This window comes from Engystomops pustulosus, chromosome 5, assembly GCF_040894005.1.
Source record: "Engystomops pustulosus chromosome 5, aEngPut4.maternal, whole genome shotgun sequence".
Classification (NCBI taxonomy): Eukaryota; Metazoa; Chordata; class Amphibia; order Anura; family Leptodactylidae; genus Engystomops; species Engystomops pustulosus.
In genome coordinates, this window is record NC_092415.1 from 203,884,821 (window position 1) to 203,910,342 (window position 25,522).

At 41.8% G+C, this 25,522-nt stretch overlaps 1 protein-coding gene across 2 annotated transcripts in view; it reads right to left on the reverse strand.

The window, feature by feature from the left end:
• The window catches only part of DGKB (diacylglycerol kinase beta), a 366,542-nt gene that overhangs the window by 181,461 nt on the left and 159,559 nt on the right, over positions 1–25,522 (reverse strand). For both annotated transcript variants that reach the window (XM_072154389.1, XM_072154390.1), the window contains exons 14-19: positions 24,810–24,926; positions 12,362–12,435; positions 9,560–9,634; positions 8,664–8,749; positions 7,843–7,932; positions 5,283–5,443 (exon numbers count right to left, since the gene is read on the reverse strand). In XM_072154389.1, the coding sequence (XP_072010490.1) occupies positions 5,283–5,443; positions 7,843–7,932; positions 8,664–8,749; positions 9,560–9,634; positions 12,362–12,435; positions 24,810–24,926 (603 nt within the window). The remainder of the gene's footprint in view (positions 1–5,282; positions 5,444–7,842; positions 7,933–8,663; positions 8,750–9,559; positions 9,635–12,361; positions 12,436–24,809; positions 24,927–25,522) is intronic.

The following is a 25,522-nucleotide window of genomic DNA, read 5'->3' on the forward strand; positions in this document are numbered from 1 at the left end:
AGGGAGTCGAAAACAGGAATATAAAGTATAAATAGATTTAGCAAAGGATTTCTAAATTAGAAACTGTAAATCCTGGCCAGACTCCTGATAAAGAGACAATGAGAGTCCTGCTGAGCTTTTTGCCTCAGGCAGCACCTCCTGCTCAAGATGGGGGGCAGCATCAGGGAAGGAGTTTTCTGCAACAAAGCAGAATCTGTCACTTAAAAATGGCATCTGTTTACATCTGATGTCAACATGGGTGTGGGACACTGCATGGAGAACCCATTTACTAAAAAAACCTGATATATTACTACTGGATGGGGCACAGGGGCGGCATTCTATATATTGCATCAGGCAGCAGAGAGTTTAGGTTCAACCTTAAACCCCTACAGGGGGTCCTGTTTACCTTCCTTATGGAAGCTACAGTAATTGACAGTGAGAATCCTGGTGACCCAGCCCAAACAGACTGTTTGACTAATTTTGCTGATTCCACCTATAGAGGCTGATCCTACCCATAGAAATTTCTCTGGACAGTAAGAATCCTGGTGACCTCATCCAAACAGCCTGCTAGATATTGAGAATTTGCTGATCCCACCAATAGATACTAGATGACAGTGAGAATCTTCCTGACCACACCTACACTGGTTCATTGACAGTGAGAATTCTACAAGTCCCGCCCACACAAGCTGATTGGACAGATTAAAACCAGCGAATCAGTCCTGTGATTTATACAAAAACACAGTAGGATTTATATAACAATCCAACTGATCCCACCCACAGAGGCCGATTGACAACCATAATCCTTCTAACCCCACCTACACAAGCTGATTGACAGCTCTTAATCTCTACACTCATTGGATCAATCCTACGATGAAGACTGGTGTAATTAAACATTTTCAGAGATGGTAAATCCCATAAACAAAGGGGAAATCTTCATTTTTTTTAGACTTTCTGTTCTTTAAATCTTTTGTAAATTTTTCTGCCCTTCCTACAGGCTCGTGCTTTCATTCTCCTCTCTGGATTCTGTAATGATGAAGGTGTTTTTGGCTGTGAAGTTCAAAGAATCAGGAGGAGTTGAAACAACTTTATATTTCAGTGTGATTGGAAAGGGCACATTTGCATCGCACAGAGACAGACGATGTGGTGAGGGCTTCCAGGGTTTCACACCTGTCTGGAGTCAAGTGACAAGTCTACCGAGAATACGCGGAAAATACCAAAGGGGGGGGTCACATGAAGGAAAGGGCAGAGGGTCATGTTCCAAATCAAATTACTGTGTCTACCTAATGTAGCAAGTTATACTGTATATCTAGTACATCTTAGCACTGGGCAGTCTGCACCATAAAGCTTCTGCTCTTGGACCCCTGTCTGTCCCAATTTTAAGGGGAGGGCACTCCTTGCTCTTGTGATGACCACTATTGGCCTGATGGGCCATTGGTGTGGACATCACACTCATAGCATAAGTGATGTATAGGCCAATCCCTGGCACCTGCAGTCAAGTTAGAAGACTGGGATTGGCCAACATGTCACATGACATCTTTTCCAATGGACCCATGGGAGTGTAAGCACCAGGAAATGGTTGGTAAGTGCTGAAGCCAGGGATGCTGTTTAGAGGGACAAGTGTAAAGTTTCCTATATTTTCCCCAAATGTTGTCCTTTGGGATTTCTGCAAAAGACAAATGGGGAAGTATTGGTGGCCAAGAGGTCATGGTGGGTTATCCATTGCAGAGCAGGTCATAGGCTTATAGTTCACAGAATCTAATCCAGCACATAAAGGGTCACCAAGCTTATTTTATGGGAAATCCAAGGATGAAAGATATCATCCGGAGAAGTGCAGGCCACCTAAGAGCATGGTCTATGCTCCCCTTTATGGGGGGGGTACTAGTGGTGTGTTGGTGAGAAGTGTTGGTGAGTTGTCCATTGCAGAGCAGGCCGTAGGCTTATAGTTCACAGAATCTAATCCAGCAAAACACCACATAAAGGTCACCAAGCTTATTTTATGAAAAAAAACAAAAAATGAAAGATATCATCCGGAGAAGTGCAGGCCACCTAAGAGCATGGTCTATGCTCCACTTTATGGGGGGGGGGGGTACTAGTGGTGTGTTGGTGAGAAGGCTACACTGATCTGGGAGAAGCTCAGACCATCTAAGAACATGGTCTATGCCCCCTTTATGGGGGGTAATGGTGGCGTAGAAGTGTTGGTGAGTTGTCCATTGCTGAGCAGGCTGTAGGCTTATAGTTCACAGAGTCTGACGGGTACACTGATCTGGGAGAAGCTCAGGCCACCTAAGAGCATGGTCTATGCCCCCTTTATGGGGGGTACTGGTGGCGTAGAAGTGTTGGTGAGTTGTCCATTGCAGAGCAGGCTGTAGGCTTATAGTTCACAGAGTCTGAAGGCTACACTGATCTGGGAGAAGCTCAGGCCACCTAAGAGCATGGTCTATGCTCCACCTTTATGGGGGGTACTGGTGGCGTAGAAGTGTTGGTGAGTTGTCCATTGCAGTGCAGGCTGTAGGCTTATAGTTCACAGATTCTGAAGGCTACACTGATCTGGGAGAAGCTCAGGCAACCTAAGAGCATGGTCTATGCTCCTCTTTATGGGGGGCACTGGTGGCGTAGAAGTGTGGGTGAGTTGTCCATTGCAGTGCAGGCTGTAGGCTTATAGTTCACAGATTCTGAAGGCTACACTGATCTGGCAGAAGCTCAGACCATCTAAAAGCTTTGGGCTTGGATCGGCAAGGTGTATGAACAGCTCAGGGCCCCATGTCACACTTATCTGCCACTGTCTAAGAGACAAAGTTATAACAATAGTTCTAGGTTGATGGAACGTTTAATACAACATTGCCACCTGGCGTGAAATAAGATCGTCAAGTGTCTGTGCCCTATGGAAGTCCCAGAAATCGTCTGTTTCTTCAAAGAGGGATCAATCGATTCCCGTATCAGTTGCCCTTTATTATAAATCTACCACAATGTATGATATTTTAGTGGGTGATCCACGTTAAGCCATCACCTATCGTCAATGTTCGACTCAACTGTGGATACAAATGTTTTTTTTTTAATTTCAAAAATATTGCAATTATATGTCAGATTGACTCATTTACGGAGATTTTCCTTGTGATACGGAGGAGATGTGCATCAATTCAAAGCGTGGAACACTCTATCCCATGGCCTATTTTACAATTGGCTGTTAGCACCGAGCCCTGTCCCTACTTTCTCATAATAAGACACGGAACAAAGACGAGACGTTTCAATATTTCCTTGCTGCAATTTTTTTTTTTTTTTCTATGCGAAATGTGTTAAGTAAGCTTTAAAATCCAGGTTGTAATCTGCATAGCAAGACAAAATACATAATGTGAAGATGAAAATATATTTTTTGGGGGGTATATAATTGGCATTTATCCTATGTCTATTAAAGATGAAATCTGGAGATGATGTGAGCCGGGAATTGGGTCATGGGCTTTGTGTTCCCTTTGAAAAACACTCTCTAGTGTAAATGAGACCTCGGGGTCTCATTTTGCATTTGACACTTTAATATGTTATAAAGGAGGCATTAATATTTCTCATGCTTTCGCAACACACGAGCCGTACATAGATTCTAGAAAACTTTTTATCAGCGCAGGGGAGAAGTGCCCCCTCTCTCCCCCCATAACCTTCATTTTTGCATTTTCCTGATTACAACCGGGCTGTGGACCTCCATATAACAGACAGAGCAAAGGTAAAGATGTTACAATGAGATTAAAACATAAAAATAGAGCAAAAACAATAATAATAGGGAGAGTACATAGAAGCCTGATCCAATTTACCATATATACTCGAGTATAAGCCTAGTTTTTCAGCCCAAAATTTGTTCTCAAAAACCCTAACTCGGCTTATGCTCGAGTCAAGAAAAAAAATTAGTCAAAACTTACCTTTCCAACGTCACCTGTAGGTCCTATGCTTGATTCGATGCTCCGGTGCCGCCGCGGGTCCTTCGGATCCTCATCGGCTTTCTCCGCTCCTCTTTGGAAGAATCCGAAGAGGACCGAAGGACCCAAGGCAGCAGCGGAGGCTGGCAGGCTATACACTACAGGGGTCTTGCTGGCTATATACTGGGAGGCTGTGACCAATGCATTTCCCACCCTCGGCTTATACTCGAGTCAATATGTTTTTCCTGTTTTTTGTGTTGAAATTAGGGGTCTCGGCTTATACTCGAGTGTATACGGTAAATGAAATTAAAAACTGCCTGGACTTGATGGGCAATGACAACTTTTTGAAATTATTTATATTTCGAGCAAAACTCACATATTTGTGATGCTTTATATTATTAAATTAGTGGTTTTTTTCACATATAAATTTTGCAAAAAAAATTGGAGAAATAAAATGTTCAATACAACGTTGGGAGCCAAAGGTAATTTTGTAGATTTTTCAATGAACTTCGGGACATTGTGAGATCATCAACTACCGCAACTTAGATCTAGAATGAAGATCTGTGTAATTGCCACTATCCATGTACTTTCACTTAGGGTGAATATCAAAATAAACATCACCAAGGGTGTGTATTTAAAATATAAAATTTTACAATAGGATTTTATTATTTTACAAAAAAATATATATAATAAGCGTTTTTAAAAAATTTCCATTAATGGCTTTTTCTTTTGTTGATCGGTGAAGATCAAAAGTTGGTCTCAGATCGATCGTACATTGATGGCCAATCCCGTGGTCAAGGAAGGGTTAAGTGTTAAGAGTTAAGAACAAGGAGAGTGAAAAGTTAAGATTTTTTATGTTTTTTTTTTTAAGGAACTACAGTTGTCACTTTGTAGGTTTTTAATTGGTGGAGTCCGGATGCTGACTAAACTACTAATGGAGGGATCGAGACAATCAAAAATGAAGATACACAAATCTACATAAAAACAGTTAAGAATGGATAACTTGACAACATTGTTGAGTTTTTTTTAGATTTTATACAGCTCAATCTTGATATGAAACAAATCTTTTAAGCCCATTAGTATTTTGTAGGTCAGATTTCTTATAGTGGCTTAGACAGCTTGATAAATGTAGCTCCATTTGGTGTTGATGTTTGGAGCAAATTTGCTCTTTTTGACTTAATAGTTGCAGCAAAAAGATACAACCAGTTTCTATGTTTTACATGGAAACAGAAGTGACATTGCGTAGTCCAATGAGGCTACTCATGGATGAAAAGGGTCCTGAACTTCCGTCCAGTGCAAGCCTGAAAACCAAATATACCGGTGAGACGCGGTAGTGTCACATACTCCTGAAAAATATAGGGATTTGGTCGGTGGGTAAAAAGCACTGAAAGTATCACTCACCACGCCGATGGAAAAGTAGTTATTCACGATGGAGTAAGGCACTGGGTCTCCCTTTTCATCTTTGTCATTAGGGATAACTTCAATTTTCCATCGGTCTAGAAGGACTACTGTGCCATTTTCGATGTCTTTGAGGAACTTCAACAGATTTTCCCCTTCGTAACCTGTGAAAAAATACATGAAATACAGTTATTCAATATCAACTATCACTTTGCGGTTCATATCTGAATCGGGGTCTACTGTTGGGAATTTATCTCTTTTCATGTCAAAAATAGATAAGTACGCAGCTCTAGAATACTGATGGAGACCTTGGTGGAATCAACTAGATCCCAATATTGGTTAATAGGGGACATCAAGAGCAATTGGTGTCAGGGGTCCTCACATTGTTTTTATGATAGAACTTGGGTAGCCAGAACATCTATCAATTCCAAAAACAGCACAGACTACATCTTCATGGTGGACAAGTGGAGAACCAACAACTACAAACCAAGACACTTAGGATTTTTGAAACTATTGGGGGTGCAGTAGTACGTAGAGCAGATGACATTACTACTAGAGATGAGCAAGCACTAAAATGTTCAAGTGCTCGTTACTCGGGTTAAACTTTTCCCGATGCTCGAGTGCTCGTATCGAATAACAAACCCCATTGATGTCAATGGGAGACTCAAGCATTTTTCACTGAAAGAACACATTGAAAGAAGAACACTGAAGAACACATTGCAGATGTTCCGTACATCTGCTAACTTATCGGAAGACACGCGTGCCGAACGTTGTTCTTCACAATAGTAAGTTAGCAGATGTATGGAACATCTGCAATGTGTTCTTCACTGTGTTCTTTCAATGTGTTCTTCACTTAAATGATCATGTGTTCAATCTGTGTTCACTGTTTTAATTGTATTCTTCACTGTTCTTCACTGTGTTTCGTTAAGTAAATGCTCAATCTTGAGCCGGCGAGATACTCGTCCGAACAACGAGCCATTTCGAGTACTCTAATACTCGAACGAGCATCAAGCTCGGACGAGTATACTCGCTCATCTCTAATTACTACTAATAAAAATGAAGATCCTGGGAATGCATGAAAATGTTACATTATCCACCAATTTCTTGCCCTAATTCCTATTGGGATCATAGTCCAATGGCTTGCGCATAGTATTGTAATTATAGATGGGGGCACCATATTGAAAATTACATATTCACCAACGCAAAAGAAATAGTTTTGGCTATAGGGAGGGCAAAGGAAGTTGACCTTAGTCATTGTTGTTGTTGGGAGGTTGAAGGTCCTTAAGCCACATAAGAAGTCACTTTCATTATGAATGGGACATGGTAGTGTGGGCAAGGTGAAAATGTAGCATTGGGTCCCACATTACTACTTGGGTGAGGGTTGGTCGGAAAGAGAAAGGATTGGGCTTACATTTCATTGAGAGGTGACCGCATTTCTCTAAACTCTAAAATCTTTGCATAATAAAGATTTAATGTATTCTCAGTATTTTCACACTAGCAGTCTTCAGAGCCAGGTCTAATAATAACTCAGACTATGCAATGTTTAAGATCTGTTCCTACAACTAACAGGATAGGAATGTGGAATTAGGACTTGACCTTTCAATAAGTGAATCCCAAGGGTGAAGTAAGTCTAAATGATGTCACAGGAGAAAAACAACAGAACACAATGTGATTATGTCCAAAGCAGAAAGATGAAGCAAACAATCTAGTTCTGGGCTCTGACCCTGGGAATGTATGAGCTACCATGATGTGTGCATGATGCACCATTGTCCACATGTGCCATCACTTGGTATGACCCTAAAAACTGGATCAAAAAATTCTGCAAACTACAATCAATGTAGAGCACAATATTGGTTTGAAAAATGTATGAGAACATGTGCTGCGACCAGCAGGGGCTTTCGAGACCATGGGACGTCAATTAGACCATAAGAAGTCCTTTCGTCCAAGGAGGCCACTAATTGGCCGAAGATGATCCTGTGACCTCCTCCCAAACTTTTGGCTAGGCCAGAGGTGCTTAAGACAGGAGATACCAGAATGTATACTGTATATCATTCATTTTAGTTGAAATGTAGTCATTTTAATATTTTTTTCCATAAAGGCATCATTCACCTCCAATACAAATGCCAACACATGGAAACCTTTACTAGGTGCCACTCCACCGATTAGAGCACAATTGTTTTTTTTCTTTCCCTTCCCATTCCCATGCAATTTGCGCTATCCATATTGCTAAACAATATGCAAAATAGGCCCTCTTCTGTAATGTGGGAGGTGCCAGACTGTCTGTTCCAGCCTAGGACTACCCAACTGAAATAATGGAACATTGGACTCTTAAGGCCCCCACTCTTTGTTGGGGCAGGTAGATACATTTTAGACACATAAACTGAGCAAACAAATAGTTACACCAGATAAAGGGGTGCACACAAGGACAAAAACATTGTCATACATGGTCAACAATGATATGAAATTGGATTTTGCATCTCACAGTGTCTTCAGTTACACAGTTGAAATATATAAAAAAATACAGTATAAGGAAAAAATAAGGAAAAATATAATTTCTTTTTACCTCCTCCCCACCTCAAACATCTTGCCAGGTCATTGCCCGTACCCAGAGGTAGGATAGCCACCGGTGGTTGTTTGGTCAAATTGGCCTTGTCTGTAGAGAAAAAATTTATTATTTCTTGTATTAGCAACTATAGTGTTCAGGAAGATCCACAAGTGCGCACAATTTTACTGACCTCCTGATGTTAGTTCATATCAATACTTAGACATCAAAATTAGACATCTAAAAACATTTTGTAATGAAGAGAGAGTTGCAGAGAAAAAAGTTCAAAAAAGTGAAAATAGATGAACTCTTTGAGATCTGTTATTGAAGTGGTTGGCCAGGAATATCTGTTAATAGGCTCTTCTCTGAGTAGGCTGGTTATTATTTATCCCCTATCAATGAACTTTTGATATCCTATCCTATGGATACAAGATTAAATGTTATCCCCAACCAACCCCATTCAGAACTGAACACTGCAAATGTTTGGAATAGACCCCATGTTCATTGGGTTTTCCAGGTGTGACCTATGTAAAGTTTTTCTACCTAACCAGCACCTCTTAAAGCTAAGCATTTAATAACCACACAATAATGGTAGCCAAACCCGATAAAAAAGTCCATATAACCATCTCCTTTTCACATTTATCGGGGAAAAGAATATTTCGCAGTTTCAACCTGCTCAATCCTTTCATTACCCTGGGGGACAACCCACCACAAGAGGTGTCTAGCAATGGCTCAGGGTGCATGCATGGTTGGCCAAGGTGTGCGTAAACGTGTATGGGGAGGGCAAGAACAACAGCATTTGCCAACTTTATGATGACTCCTGCTTCAAGGCTTTCTCTTACCAATGCAGTCCAAAATCCATCCAACTGTCCCATCCCCACCACAAGCAAGAACTCGAAAGTCTGGAACATCTCGAAAGAAATTCAACCTGAAAATGAAGAGTCATAAAACAATAAATGAGGCTAATCCATAGTAGAAATATAGGTAAAGAACATTTCTTTCTGGACCTTTTTTTCCTTAAAAATTTGTCCCCTCAATGTTCACTGTCACCATCAGGCCTGCGAATGAATGCCAATCCACTGCATGATCCATTGGCCATCACCTTGTTGGTGACTCATCACTACGACCAGAGTCATATGACTTAATTAAAAGAAATTGAAAAGTAATCAGCTAAATTTTGGGTAATTTTTAACATGTCCCTTATTTTTAATGTAGACTTGGGCCAGAAACCGTGCAATTTATAGTATTACTATTATAAAGAAATGCATAATTAATGTAAGACCTATAAAATTGTCGGTTCTGGAGCGGTAAGAAGTGGTTTCTTTTGTTATTTTTATGGCATTTACTCCCCCTTGACAAATGTTTTAGGATCTCCGAAAACTCCTTTAATCGAAAATCTGTACCCAGCATGCATCCCACAAATACCGAAGTGCAAATTTCTTTTGAACTCTTACGACCCGCAGTCACTAGGCGGATAAACGTTGGAAGCAAAGCCATAACCGTAGACGCCAAACAATTATATCATCTATTAATGTTCCAAATGTTGACATGTACGGATGAGTAACAGGACCCAGCAAAAACTTTCCTGCAGTTTCAAAATTTTTATTTGCTCAAATTACAAATTCGAAATATAAATTTTTGGAAAACCTTAAACAAATAGATATATAACCACACGAAGACGGAACAAAAAATATTATTCCGATAAATGTAAACATCCATACAAGACAAAGCCTCCTACCCCGGCATAGGTCCGATCCCAGCAAGACTGTAAACCTGTCGTGGATTTAGAAGGTACTGAAATTTCCGATGTATCCTGCAGATAAAAAATAATGAAAGAAAAACTTACAAGAAGTTTATGGAATGACAAAGACGAAACGTATGGGCGTTTTATGGCACAATAAAGACATAGGACTCATTCGGAGAATATTTGTTAATCTCCGCTAATATAGAATGTTTTTTCTCTTTTTTTTTTCCAGCCCTTGATAAATAATTCATTAATGTGATGGAAATTGTAAGAGTGAAAAATGGTTTTCATAATCTGATAGTAAAATAAAACTGAACACTCCCTGTTGATCACATTCACGGTTCATATATTAAGTAATGTCTTGTAAAATGAGGTATATTGATAATAATTATAAGAAAGGCAAATGATGAGCCTCGGCGATAAATTTACAAGCAAATGTGTAAGTCTGAGAACAAAAAGAGGCAAATTTTGCAAAGTGTGAAAAATGGGAGCAATGGAGCAGAATGGTATAGGAACTGGTGGCCGCAGGAACCAGTGGGTCAGAAGATAATGGCACAATGTACCAGAGGGTCCGGTAGAAAACAGACACAGATTGGTTGGGGTCAAGGCAGACGGAGTTCGGCAGTGTCTGGGTACAAGCCAAGGTCAGGGCAGGGGGTAGATCAGTATATAAGAACACAGGAGGCAGTAGAAAACAATCTACAGCTTTACAGGGGACTGGGGACCACAATGCTCAGGACTAGAGATGAGTGGACCCAATGATCTGGTTCAGACATATTTCCAGATTGGCATCTGAACAGCCAAACCGGCATATTGTTGTCCCCTGGCTTTTTGGACGTCAATCCACCAATATGTCCTGGTGAGGTGGCCAAACCCAATCATTGGGTCATCAGGACCTTCCTGTTGAGGGAGGTGACCAATATTGTGGAAGACACAAATAGGAAGAAGAAACTTTTAATATAAGTGTCACAGCCCTTTATATTATATGTGTATATTATAGTGAGAAGGAGGGTCGGTTGGTCAGGCCCTGGATCTCAGTTATACAATTGGAGTGTGCAAGTCTGTCTGAGCCCTAATTCACACAACCGTAGGGGGGATGTATGGCACCGTACCGCTCCGTAGACAGGGAAAAGATAGGACTTCCCCATATGCATGGCTGTGCCTCTCTATGGAGAGGGGAAGGGTCACCCCTCCTGTATTCCAGCACACCGGACCTATGCCCGCCAGCCATATGTTCATCTGAATTTGCACTTAATGTCTGTTTTAAGACAACAATCAAAGGGGATATTAGAGTGCCCAAGACCTGCCAGGCATATGTTCGACAGCAAAGGTTAACAGATATTATAGGGTTCACACTAATTTACTAATAAAACATATTTTTATGGGCAATGGTGATGAGATTTTTGGGGTTTCACACTAATCTAAAATGACGTTAAAGTGTTCCTGTACATGAATGCCGTGGAAATGTCCCAAATATGGTCTATTGCCATTGGGGTGACATGGACAAATCTAGTCTAGGTACATGGGGACATAGGTAACCTTTCCAATGTGTGTTCAGATGAAGGACTGACAACGCCATAGCAGATGGATACTAAAGTATGCTGAGAAGCAAAGTAGTCAACACGGTGGGTAATGCGGCAGCTCCGTCTTCCAGAGGGTGGAAGGAGATTGATGCTTGGAGCCACCAACGTTACAACTGGCCTGTGATAGTCTGCCTTACCATCCGTTTTATGTGCAAAAGTTTATAGGGTGTTACCAGTATAGTATAGTAGCGTATAGTACATAGAGTACCGCCAACCTGCCCAACATATGTTCCATAGCAAAAATTGCACAAATTGGTAAACCAAGTACAGGGGATAAAATGAGGACTACACAATGAGGGCAAGACAAGCTCCGCTTATGACCCTGATGTTCTATGGGCATTGGTCAGAGTTTTGGAGACCCCCAGTAATCTGGAATGATATTACATGGTGTGGGTGCATGAAGTGCCCTTGACATCCCCAAGACATTGGTCAACTGAGTCTAGAGTTTCACTGAACTAAAATGGGGATAGAAGGTCCATGTGCACAGAGACGTCAGTCAAAGATAATCAAAGATAAAGGGACACATTTACTAAGGGTCTGTCAGACTCATTTTCGTCGGGTTTCCTGACTTTTTACCATTTTGCCCTGAATTGCACTGTTTTTTTGGTGGACGCGATCGGATTGTGGTGCATTGGCACCGGCTTGCATGCGACACAAATCGGGGGACGCGGTCGTCGAACAACCCGACTTATTCGGACAAAACAGGGAATTTAAAAACAAAATTGTGTCGCAAGATCAGCACTCACATGCACCGGGAAGAAGAAGGGGAACTCCGGCGGACCTCAGCGGGGAATCGACGGATGCAGGAAATTGGGCGAGGAGCTATGTGAATTGTGGAAGATCCGACTCCTCTTCGGACAATGCACAGTGGGGATCGCGACGGTACGGGTAAGTAGATGTGCTCCAAAGTTCCAGTATAAGATGCAGAACTTGGGGTCCTTGTACTTATGAATTCTCAAATGTTTGCCTCCCATTAAACATCAGTCAGTAATTATATTCAGAGCTGAGAGTTGTTTAACATTTCTCAATACAATTTAATAACACGCCAGCAATACCCTCAGCAGGGCTCAATCCACAACGACTGGGGGATCAGATGTCAATTTGTGAATATCATAAAATAAAATTATCTTAAAAATCTGCTCATCTCAGGACACAATCGGACCACCAAATAAAAGAACGACTCATCAGTTGGATAAAATAAGAAAATATCTACCTTTCACCTTGCTTCCCTCCACTTTTAGGATTTACAAAGACAAGTAGAGGATGTGTCCCTGGAACGGGGGTAATCTAGAGTAAAAGAAGAGGAACATTAGTGTGAATAATTATAATAAGACAATACAATACAATACAATGCTGCTGTTGGAAGAAAGAAGCCATGTTTTTTAACCTCAACTTTTAAGTGAGTGGAGTGGCAGGTTGCATGCCTGACCTTCCTCTTCATTCAATTAGAGTAGCATTTCCCTGTTCTGGTGTTCAGTGGGAGTCCTTGATGTTAAAATATATTTTAAACAAGAATATTGATCTCATCTTGAGACTACCCCTTCAAAGGGGTTTTCCAGGAATTGTTAAAAACTCTCCGGGGCATGAGGCAGGAGTGACAACAAAGAAAGTGAAAGTGTCACTCTCAACAATGTCTTCGATGATGAAAAGTTGGTCTAGAAATGTTGCCAATCATTGGCCAATCAGTGGCTTCCTTAGATCACGTGCCGTGACTTGTGATGTAAGAAGTAAGTCATGTGATCCAAGAGGCAAAAAAGGAGGGACGGGCACCACCCACACATAAAAACCAAGCTCCAAAACTCCCACTGTCCCGAGGATAGGCAGGCGTATACATCAACAGGAGAAGGAGGAATCCCGGGGGGGGCTCAACCATGACAAGCAAGGCAATCATGAGGGCAAAAGAACAGTGGTGGCACTCAACCGGTGAACATCCAAAATCCATTATTAAACGGCTACGGTCCATTTCGCACTATAGAGCACTTCCTCAAACCAAATCAATTTGTTTGAGGAATCGCTCTATAGCTCAAAACAAACCATAGCCGGGTCCGGTGTGCCCCCAGCACCTGCGCTGATGCCATGAATTGAACACTAGACCAATAATGGACAATGGAGCTGGGTCAGTACACTAGAACCTAATCCCGATTTCTCATTAAGCCACGCCAACTTCCTATAAGGAAAAATCTGGTGTCAAATCAGATGCACCAATGTGCACCCAAAACCGGCAACATATGGATTTACACTCACCGGCCACTTTATTAGGTACACCTGTCCAACTGCTCGTTAACACTTAATTTCTAATCAGCCAATCACATGGCGGCAACTCAGTGCATTCAGGCATGTAAACATGGTCAAGACAATCTCCTGCAGTTCAAACCGAGCATCAGTATGGGGAAGAAAGGTGATTTGAGTGCCTTTGAACGTGGCATGGTTGTTGGTGCCAGAAGGGCTGGTCTGAGTATTTCAGAAACTGCTGATCTACTGGGATTTTCACGCACAACCATCTCTAGGGTTTACAGAGAATGGTCCGAAAAAGAAAAACATCCAGTGAGCGGCAGTTCTGTGGGCGGAAATGCCTTGTTGATGCCAGAGGTCAGAGGAGAATGGGCAGATTGGTTCGAGCTGGTAGAAAGGCAACAGTGACTCAAATCGCCACCCGTTACAACCAAGGTAGGCAGAAGAGCATCTCTGAACGCACAGTACGTCCAACTTTGAGGCAGATGGGCTACAGCAGCAGCAGACCACACCGGGTGCCACTCCTTTCAGCTAAGAACAGGAAACTGAGGCTACAATTTGCACAAGCTCATCAAAATTGGACAGTAGAAGATTGGAAAAAACGTTGCCTGGTCTGATGAGTCTCGATTTCTGCTGCGACATTCGGATGGTAGGGTCAGAATTTGGCGTCAACAACATGAAAGCATGGATCCATCCTGCCTTGTATCAGCGGGTCAGGCTGGTGGTGGTGGTGTCATGGTGTGGGGAATATTTTCTTGGCACTCTTTGGGCCCCTTGGTACAACGCCACGGCCTACCTGAGTATTGTTGCTGACCATGTCCATCCCTTTATGACCACAATGTACCCTGTAACATCTGATGGCTACTTTCAGCAGGATAATGCGCCATGTCATAAAGCTGGAATCATCTCAGACTGGTTTCTTGAACATGACAATGAGGTCACTGGACACAAATGGCTCCACAGTCACCAGATCTCAATCCAATAGAGCATCTTTGGGATGTGGTGGAACGGGAGATTCGCATCATGGATGTGCAGCCGACAAATCTGCGGCAACTGTGTGATGCCATCATGTCAATATGGACCAAAATCTCTGAGGAGCTTCCAGCACCTTGTTGTATCTATGCCACGAAGAATTGAGGCAGTTCTTAAGGCAAAAGGGGGTCCAACCCGTTACTAGCATGGTGGACCTAATAAAGTGGCCGGTGAGTGTATATTACATCAGAAACAGTAAAAAGATACATAAAAGAAATAAAAATGTATATACATAATAGAAATAGAGCAAATTGGTATTTACCTCCATTAATTAAATTAGTACAATATTTATTTTCCATAAATTCACCAAATGAGTAAACAAAAATTAAAAATTCCTGCTAATCATTCATCTCATTGAAAATCCAAAGCGTTCCGTGCACTAATAATTACACTTGTCAAACGTATAAGTAATACATTCTCTGCCGCTTAATATAAGACTGGAACTAATTAAAATTGATTAAACATTTCACGGCTCTGGCTTATTACCCGGCTATCGACATTCCGCTTTCTATTCATATTTCATCAATTTTTAGTTATTTGTTTCAATTTCAATAAACCATAAAACCATCTATTGTAGCGAAGGATAAACTAAAACTTAACATGACAAAGACGAAGTGCTGAGCCCCTGTCCCTATGGACTCAGGTTAATTAATGAGCCTCATCCTAAGGTTCTACATGATCTATTACTTCCTCTAATTAGAAGTAATAATCATGATCATTATTCGGGTTCGCTAGAATGGAATAAGATGAATGTGCTTAAGTATGATTAATAAGAAGGGAAAAAAAGAAGAAATCCACCTCCATACAGTAAGAACTTCTATCATCTTCTCATTTTACAGCTGAGAATTGAATTAACCGGCGTATGATGAGGGGGATTTTTTTTTTTGGACAATTTTTTGTTTCTAATTTACGGCGTTATATTAAGCGGCAATTTAAAACCTCTTCTGCCATAATTTCTTTATCGTTCATGAAAGACTGTAACAATTTACAAGTTACAAATTCAAATTTTTTTTTTTAAATAAAATTATGAAATTATTGGCATTATATTCCTTAATTAATTTTTATTTTTTATTTTATTTAATAATAATAATAATAATAATAATAATTATTATTATTATTATTATTATTATTATTATTTAATAATGAGGGCGTATGATGAGGGGGTTTTTTTTGGACAATTTTTTGTTTCTAATTTACGGCGTTATATTAAGCGGCAATTTAAAACCTTTTCTGCCATAATTTCTTGATCATTCATGAAAGACTGTAACAATTTACAAGTTACAAATGAAATTTTTTTTTTTTTTTATAAAATTATGAAATTATTGGCATTATTTTCCTTAATTTATTTTTATTTTTTATTTTATTTAATTATTATTATTATTATTATTATTATTTAATAATGAGGGCATATGATGAGGGGTTTTTTTTTGGACAATATTTTTTTTTCTAATTTACGGCGTTATATTAAGCGGCAATTTAAAACCTCTTCTGCCATAATTTCTTTATCGTTCATGAAAGACTGTAACAATTTAAAAGTTACAAATTCAATTTTTTTTTTTTTTTATAAAATTATGAAATTATTGGCATTATATTCCTTAATTTCTTTTTATTTTTTATTTTATTTTTATTTTATTTTATTATTTTTATTTTTTTTTACATTTGTTGTTTCTACTTTGGGTAAAACACAACTAAATTCTATTTGTTTTTGCATTTGTTGTTTCTAATTTACGTTTTCAAGTAAAACCTTATAATTATTAGCAGGTTACAATTTCTAAAAATTTGAAAAAAAAAAAAAATTCTAAACATATATTCCAGCATTATTTATAGATTTTATTTTATATCCAGTGTAAAACAAAAAGGGTGGGAAACTGACAATCATAGACGGTTATGTCATAGAAAAATGAAAACCAAAATAATTACATTCTTGACATAATAGTCACTTTTGTTTAAAATATATTTAGCGTAAACATAGGTTTAAAAACTTTAAAATTTACACACTTGAATTTTTTTTTAAAAAGTATATACAGGTAGCCCCCCGGGTTACATACAAGATAGGTTCTATAGGTTTGTTCTTAAGTTGAATTTGTATGTAAGTCGAAAATGTATATTTTTTAATTGTAGATCCAGACAAAATTTAATTTCGCCGCAGTGACAATTGGAGTTTCCAAATTTTTTGCTGTAATTGGACCAAGGATTATCAATAAAACCTCAGGCGGTGGCACGGTGGGTGAGTGAGTGAGTAGCACTTCTGCCTTGCAGCACTGGAGTCCTGGGTTCTAGTCCCACCCAGGTCAACATCTGCAAAGAGTTTGTATGTTCTATCCATGTTTGCGTGGGTTTCCTCCGGGTCCTCCAGTTTCCTCCCACACTCCAAAACATAGGGGGTCATTTACTAAGGGCCTGATTCGCGTTTTCCCGGCGTGTTACCCGAATATTTCCGATTTGCGCCGATTGTACCTGAATTGCCCCGGGATTTTGGCGCACGCGATCGGATTGTGGCGCATCGGCGCCAGCATGCGCGCGACGGAAATCGGGGGGCATGGCCGAACGAAAACCCGACGGATTCGGAAAAACCACCGCATTTAAAAACCGAAAAAGTGTCGCTCGGGAAGCGCTTACCTTCACCTGGTCCGAGGTGGTGCATTCCGGCGCCTTGAGATGATTTTCAGCGCAGCAGCGCCACCTGGTGGACAGCAGAGGAACTATCTTCATAAATCCCCGCCGGACCCGAATCCTGTGCAGAGAATGCGCCGCTGGATCGCGAATGGGCCGGGTAAGTAAATGTGCCCCATACTGTTAGATTGTGAGCCCCATGGGGACAGGGACTGACGTGACAAGCTCTGTGCAGCGCTACGTAATCTGTGTGCGCTATATAAATAAACAATTATTATTATTATATTACAGACACCTTACAGCTGATCATTGCGGTCTGGGACTATAGTAATATCAAGAGAGGTCACCAGAGGTCACAGTGGGCAGAGGGGTCACAGGGGGCAGAGGGGTTGGTCTGTAACTAGGGGTCATCTGTATGTCAGGTGTCCTTAAGTAGGAGAACGCCTGTATAAGTTTTTTGTTTATTTTTTTAAATTTCAGCTCGGATCCATGTGAGAAGGCAGGACCTTAATATTGGACACTTATTTTAAGATAATGTTTTTCTTACTCTTATATGTGATTAGACTGTAATGATGTTGCAAAAATTTTACTTACCGAAAGTTTTGTATTTTTTTATAGAGAAAAAATATAAGCAACAAATCACAAAAACTGAAAAAAGAAGCCAACGTTAACATTTTTTGGGGAGATCTGCACTTGAACTGGTTACACCAAAACAGCGGTCTAGCGGTCTTAATGCCAGAACCTCCAGAAATTTGGAGAAGAGGGAGTGTTCCCTAAAAGTCCCCATAATCAGGGGGCGCAGGTGTCCATTGTTATCTAATACTCCATTCCTTTCTATGGGTTCATTTAATTGGGGATCCCACTGGAGTGACCCCGAGCAATCGGGCATTGCCCGATCCTTTGGATATTGGATAATCGTTTGATCTCTGGGGGTCTGACTGCTAAGATTTCTAGCAATCGGGAGAACTGAAGCTTTTACAGATCAAATGTTCAGCCAACATTCAATTCTCCAGATTCCCCTCTAAGCTATGGATGATGAATCATAAATTTCAAGTAAAAAAAATAAAAAATTCAGACATAATATATGCACAGATTTCAATGTTTTTCAATGGGGTCAATGGGGCTCATTTACTAAGGGTCCGAACGGCGCACTTTCGTCAGGTTTCCCGAATATTTCAGTTTTGCGCCGAATTGCCCCGGTTTTTTGACGCAAATGATCGGATTGTGGTGCATCGGCGTCGGCTTGCACGTGACAGAAATCGGGGGGGGGGGGTGGGTGGCGCCAGACAACCTGACGGATTCGGGAAAACCGCGGAATTTAAAAAACTAATTGTGTCGCAAGATCAGCACTCATGCACTGGGAAGAAGAAGGTGAACCCTGGTGGACCTCGGCGCAGAAGTGACACATGCAGGAAATCGGGCGCACCATCTTAGTGAAACACGCTGGACCCGAATCCTCGTTAGACAACGCACTGCGGGTTCGCGACGGGACCGGGTAAGTAAATGAGCCCTAATGTGTTTACCCGGTTAAGGACCAGGCCCTTTCCCGTTTTTTCATTTCCATTTTTCACTCCCCACCTTCAAAAATCTATAACTTTTTTATTTTTACACGTAAAAAGCTATGTGACGGCTCGTTTTTTGCGTAACAAACTGCACTTCATAGTGATCGCATTGAATATTCCATGCCATGTACTCGGAAGCGGGAAAAAAATTCCAAATGCAGTGAAAATGGTGAAAAAACGCATTTGTGTCGTATTCTTGTGGGCTTGGATATTACGGCTTTCACTTCACGCCACAAATGATGCATCTAATTTATTCTTTGGGTCAGTACGATCACAGGGATACCAAATTTGTATAGGTTTTATAATGTTTTCATACATTTACAAAAATTAAAACCTCATGAACAAAATTTTTTTTTTATTTTGCCGTCTTCTTGTGCTTATAACTTTTCCATACTTCATTGTATGGAAATGAAGGTGGTGTCATATTTTGCGACTTTTGATTATGTTTTCAATGATATTATTTTTAGGACTGTACGACCTTTTTATCACTTTTTATAGAATTTTTAATTTTTTTTTAACTGCCAAAAAAGTGCCAGTTTTGACTTTGGACGCGATTTTCCGTTAAGGGGTTAAACGCAGTGAAAAACCAATATTATATTTTGATAGATCAGGCATTTTTGGACGCGGCGATACCTAATGTGTTTATGATTTTTTACTGTTTATTTATATTTATATCAGTTCTAGGGAAAGGGGGGTGATTTGAATTTTTAGGTTTTTTTATTATAATTTTTTTTTTAACTTTTTTTTTTTTTACATTAACCCTAGGTTGTCTGTAAGATCCTATCATATACTGCCATACTACAGTATGGCAGTTTATGGGGATTTTACTTCTCATACATTACAATGTGCTATCAGCACATTGTAATGAAGGGGTTAAAATGAAATAGCCTCGGGTCCTCGGAAGACCCAAGGCTACCATGGAGACGGATCGCCGCTCCCCAATGATGTCACGGGGATCCCCTGTTTGAAGCCGCCGACAGCTTTACCAGCGGCGATCAGCAAGAAAACACCCGCGATCGGTTCTGGCACCGATCACGGGTGTTACCGGTAAGCCTTTGCTGCAATATGCAGCAGAGACTTACCGGCTATGGAGAGGGCTCGGCCCGCGAGCCCTCTCCATGCATCGGAACGTGACCGGTTAATGCTAAGTTTATCAATGGGGATGTGTATCTTTATCTTGCCTTTTTTTTCTTTTGGTAATTTTTATTTTTTTTTATTTTCACCTTTCTGTGACTATTTGCACATTTTTTGTGTCTATGTCTTAAGCAGCAGTGGGTTATAATATAGGTGGTTTGGGTGGTAGCGGCAGGCCCAAGCCTTCTAGATGGCCACTAAATTTTATACTGAGAAGGACCTTTACCCAAGAGATCCTTGTACATCTGTTTCTGCTCTCAACACACATGTACACAAAAGACATATAAGGAGCTTTGAAGGTCCTCCAAAGGTTCTGAAACCACAGATGGAAATATGTCCTCCACTCCCCAAGAAGCTTCTAGTACCGGATGTAGGAAGTGATTCCACACCTGTAGGGGCTACAATATTCCTACAGCCCAGGGCTCATGGTGGTCTTATCTACCCCTGGTCTTAATACGTTCACTGGTGAGTGTGTCTGTTGCAGAATCCCTAATGTATCTTGATTTGCACCTTCTTCATCCCCCTTTTTTGGGCAAATTAGAGACTTTTTAGGTGCAAATGAAAATACAACTGATTTATAATAACTTCCATACATGTTTTAAAATGTGCCTAAAAAGTTGGGGGGAAAAAAAAAAAATATGTGCTCACACCACCCAAAAAGATTAAAAACATGTTCTTATGTATCTCAGACTGAAACAGCAGACAACTTCGAAAAGAAGCAGCAGACATGCTATGTATTCATACCAATAATATCCAAGTAATAAGTAATATTTGGTCTCAAGCGCGTCACCTTTTGCTATTTTTCCATGGAACTACTTGTTTTCATACTTTCTTAAATAAAATTTGGATTTTTTTTTTTAACAGTTTTTCCACCTGATGCCGATGGATTCCTTCTATTTTTGTATTTTACTTCATGGGGCAGATTTACTTACCCGGTCCATTCGCGACCCAGCGGCGCGTTCTCTGTGCTGGATTCAGGTCGGGCCGGGATTCATTAAGGTAGTTCCTCCGCCGTCCACCAGGTGGCGCTGCTGCGCTGAAGAGCATCGGAACGCACTGGAGTTCACCAAGCCGGGCTGAGTGAAGGTAAGTGCAAGCTCCGCGACAGATTTTTTTTTTAAAATGCGGCGGTTTTTCCTAATCCGTCGGGTTTTCATTCGGCCACACCCCCCGATTTCCGTCATGTGCATGCCAGCGCTGATGCGCCACAATCCGATCGCGTGCGCCAAAATCCCGGGGCAATTCAGGGAAATATTCAGGAAATATTCGGGTAACACGTCGGGAAAACGCGAATCAGGCCCTTAGTAAATGACCCCCATTGTCTCTGGGACTGGACCGGACTTCCACCATCGTTGCACGGCATAAACTTTCTCCGTTTGACCCGTGGGTGATCAAAACACTATCCTTCTTTTTTATTACTGCAATATAATACTGTTAATAAATACTGCTTGTCTATTACAGCCTGCTTCTGGCAAGCTGTAATAGATATCATTGATTGACAGAACTAAGAGCCACTAAGAAACTTCTAATTGTTATGGCAACTGAGCGGCAACCAACAAGCCCCCCCCCCCCCCATTGATGTAAGAGGAAAGACATTTCAGTTTAACAGCCACAATCGGTGACAGTTTGTGAACCCACTTCCGTAATGGTACCATGATATACAGTTACGTCTAGATACGTGTCTCTTAGATAGTTGATGGGCAATAAACTGAGATGAGGCAGGGACAAAGTTAATTAGCAGGGAGTAGCGAATTTTTAAAACTATAAGGCGTACCATCAATAAATGCCTGCTAAAACGTCTAGGTTCATATATAAGGCGCACCGGATTATAAAGCGCACCTGATTATAAGCAGGTGGCAGACCTGTGCACAGTACAAGGCAGCTGTTGTCTGTAAGTACAGTTCATTTATAAGGCGCACCTGATTATAAGGATGAATGACCAGCAGGTGGCAGACCTGTGCACAGTGCAAGGCAGCTGTTGTCTGTAAGTACGGTTCATATATAAGGCGCACTGGACTATGAGGCGCACTGGATTATAAGAATGAATGACCAGCAGGTGGCAGACCTGTGCACAGTGCAAAGCAGATGTTGTCTGTAACTACGGTTCATATATAAGGCGCACCGGATTATAAGGCGCATCGGATTATAAGGATGAATGACCAGCAGGTGGCAGATCTGTGCACAGTGCAAGGCAGCTGTTGTCTGTAAGTACGGTTCATATATAAGGCGCACTGAACTATAAGGCGCACCTGATAATAAGGATGAATGACCATCAGGTGGCAGACCTGAGCACAGTACAAGGCAGCTGTTGTCTGTAAGTATGGTTCATATATAAGGCGCACCTTTGATTTCTGAGAAAATCAAAGGATTTTTTGCGCGCCTTATAGTCCGAAAAATACGGTATTAAGGGAATCAGTGGAAAATGGGGACCCCTGTAGGACAAATGGAATATTACACCCCAATAAACAACATAAACAATGTAAAGCAGAACTGCTATGACTAATACGGGGTAAACTGTCTGTAAAAAGAACATCCAGACAAAGTCTTCTTACTGATACATCCCCTTTAACACAGAGTGAGCGGCGCAGCCCCGAGCTGATTAGTAAGACAATGAATTGGACACGAGCAGCGCAGATCACTTCTTAAACCAGCTATAAAATTGTGAAGAGGCATTAATTGCAATAAATCTCTGAACTCCCTGTACTTAGCGCGCCATTGCCAAATAATGACCAGGGAGACATCGCCAACTCATCACATTTTATTGCCTCATAATTAGAGGCTCACACTTGAGGCAGAGCAGTGAGTTTTTATCATAATGTCTCTATTATTTGTTATTCTATCCAATATGTAAAGCCGTCAGCTCCAGACGGAGTCTCAATGAGGGTTTAATGCAGGAAAATTGTCAATTTTTACGGATCATTTTGGGACTTTGGTCATTTAACCCCCCATATTTAAAGCTTTCGTACAGCATAATGAATAATAATCATAAATTGCTGCCAAAATGGTTCTGGTCTATAGCTAAAATACAGGAAATAATATCAACGTCCATCACTCCAGGGGGGAAATATAAAAATATATAAATAATAAATTAATCAAAATATTAATAACTATTATAACATATTCAACACAATAATAATAATAATAATAATAATAAATGTGCTAACATGCACTTTACTCTTCAACAAACGTAATAGTTTAGTGAGTAACATTGTTTTCTGCCATTATGTAACCTAGGTGTGACCCTGGGTGGTGACCTAGCAGCTGTGACTCACTCCTCCCTTCACCCTTCTCCCCTCTCCCCTCTTCACACTCTCTTCTCCCCTCTCCCTTCTATCCTCTCCCCTCTCCTCTCTCCCTTCTCCCTTCTCTCCTCTCCCCTCTCCTCTCTACCTTCTCCCCTCTCCCCTCTTCACACTCCCTTCTCCCCTCTCCCTTCTCCCCTCTCCCTTCTCTCCTCTCCCCTCTCCTCTCTGCCTTCTCCCCTATCCCTTCTCCCCTCTCCTCTCTGCCTTCTCCCCATTCCCCTCTACACACTCCCTTCTCCCCTCTCCCTTCTCCCCTCTCCCTTCTCTCCTCTCCCCTCTCCTCTCTGCCTTCTCCCCTATTTCTTCTCCCCTCTCCTCTCTGCCTTCTCCCCATTCCCCTCTACACACTCCCTTCTCCGCTCTCCCTTCTCCGCTCTCCCTTCTCCCCTCTCCCTTCTCCCCTCTCCCCTCTCCCTTCTCCACTCTCCCTTCTCCCCTCTCCCTTCTCCGCTCTCCCTTCTCCGCTCTCCTTTCTTCCCTCTTCCCTCTCCCTTCTCCTCTCTCTCTTCTTCCCTTCTCCCCTGTCCCTTCTCCGCTTTCCCTTCTTCCCTCTTCCCTCTCCCTTCTCCCCGCTCCCTTCTTCCCTTTCCCCTCTCCCTTCTCCCCTCTCCCTTCTCCCTGCTCCCTTCTCCCAGCTCCCTTCTCCCAGCTCCCAGCTCCCTTCTCCCAGCTCCCTTCTCCCTGCTCCCTTCTCCCTGCTCCCTTCTCCCTGCTCCCTTCTCCCTGCTCCCTTCTCCCCTCTCCCCTCTCCCTTCTCCCCTCTCCATTCTCCCTGCTCCCTTCTCCCTGCTCCCTTCTCCCCTCTCCCTTCTCCCCTCTCCATTCTCCCTGCTCCCTTCTCCCTGCTCCCTTCTCCCTGCTCCCTTCTCCCTGCTCCCTTCTCCCCTCTCCCTTCTCCCAGCTCCCTTCTCCCTGCTCCCTTCTCCCTGCTCCCTTCTCCCCTCTCCCTTCTCCCCTCTCCATTCTCCCTGCTCCCTTCTCCCCGCTCCCTTCTCCCCGCTCCCTTCTCCCCTCTCCTTTCTCCGATAACCCCTCTCCCTTCTTCCTTGTCCCCTCTCCCACACATAATCGCATGTTGCCTGTGGTATGTCAGTCCGATCCCACGGACAGCACACCTTGTACAGAAGGGAGTTCTTACATTATACCAAAATATATTGCCAGGACTTACTGTCTGCCGACACAGTTACCACAGAGCCTCTGCTAAAGTCCATCCGTAAAGTCCTTGCATCAATTTTGGTGTAATGCAAGGACTCCCTTCGGTACAAGGTTTGCTGTGGGATCGGACCATTTGTACGAACAGCACACAATAGTGTGCAGGAGGCCTAAAAACAGAACCAAGGAAGGATGGAGGATGGTAAAAGTTAAGGTAAGTGGAGAAGGGAGGTCTCCACACGGATGAGATATATGACACCGTTTCTTGTAGTCACTTGTATTATTGAGTTATGTGAAGATTGCGGAAATGTTTAATCTACTTATAATGACAAGTGTAAGCTTCATCAATATTACTTGTAATACCCCTCCTAACCTCATGGCGTGCTGTGGGGAGGAAACATATTCAAAAACACTAGTGCTATGAATATTTTACATTCACATTTCAGACATTTATGGCACATTCACACACTCTATATATACACCGATTAGGGTCAACTGTTTCAACCAATCCTATAGACATTAGCACCCTCCCCCCACCTCTATATTTGGATTCATGACCTTAACCAATCCAGGGACTGCGAACAATAAATAACACTCGTCATTGGAGTAAGAGATAATTATACATCCAAACCTGCAGGCCTTGTCCGTCCACAGTTACGGAGTTTGCTCTTTGCATTTTGACCCTTTCACCCGATTTGTTTCCTTGCTGGGGGCAGTTCTTCTCTCTCTTTAATGTTGACTGTCGCTCCTGTAATGCAAAGTAACCAGTTATAATAAGGCAGCGCTATATTTAAAGGGCGTCTACCAACAAGAGGTAGGGCCGTATGCAAATGAGCCTAAGGGGCTCCAGGCTCCATTAACACCTATGGAGCCTAGAGCCCCTCAGGCTCATTTGCATACAGTCCTTCATCCTGGTGGTAGACGCCCTTTGAAGGGAACGTTCACCAAGAGATCATTCAATGTAGATAGTATGATCAATTGTTCCTCCAAATTTTTGACACATGATATTTTATACTTCACATTTACTCCACATGTACCGCCTCCATAGGAAGTGCTGGAGGCGTCACGCGAGCATGGCCGCACGCAGCGCCGAAGCTACCTCGGGGCTGTAAATCAAATATAGTGGTTTAAAACACTAGCTAAGGTAAGCTCCGGCACCAGTTCACCCTGAGCTGGTGCCCGGTGTTTACATCTAATACCTACCATCAGAAGTGGTAGGTTTCCTTTAACACAAGGAAAAAGTGAGATTGCTAAATTACCAAAGAAGCAGACAGGAAGAAAAGAGAGGCAAAAACTATCCAAAACAAACAGCGATAAGATAAATGACCGACCCCCTTTGACTTC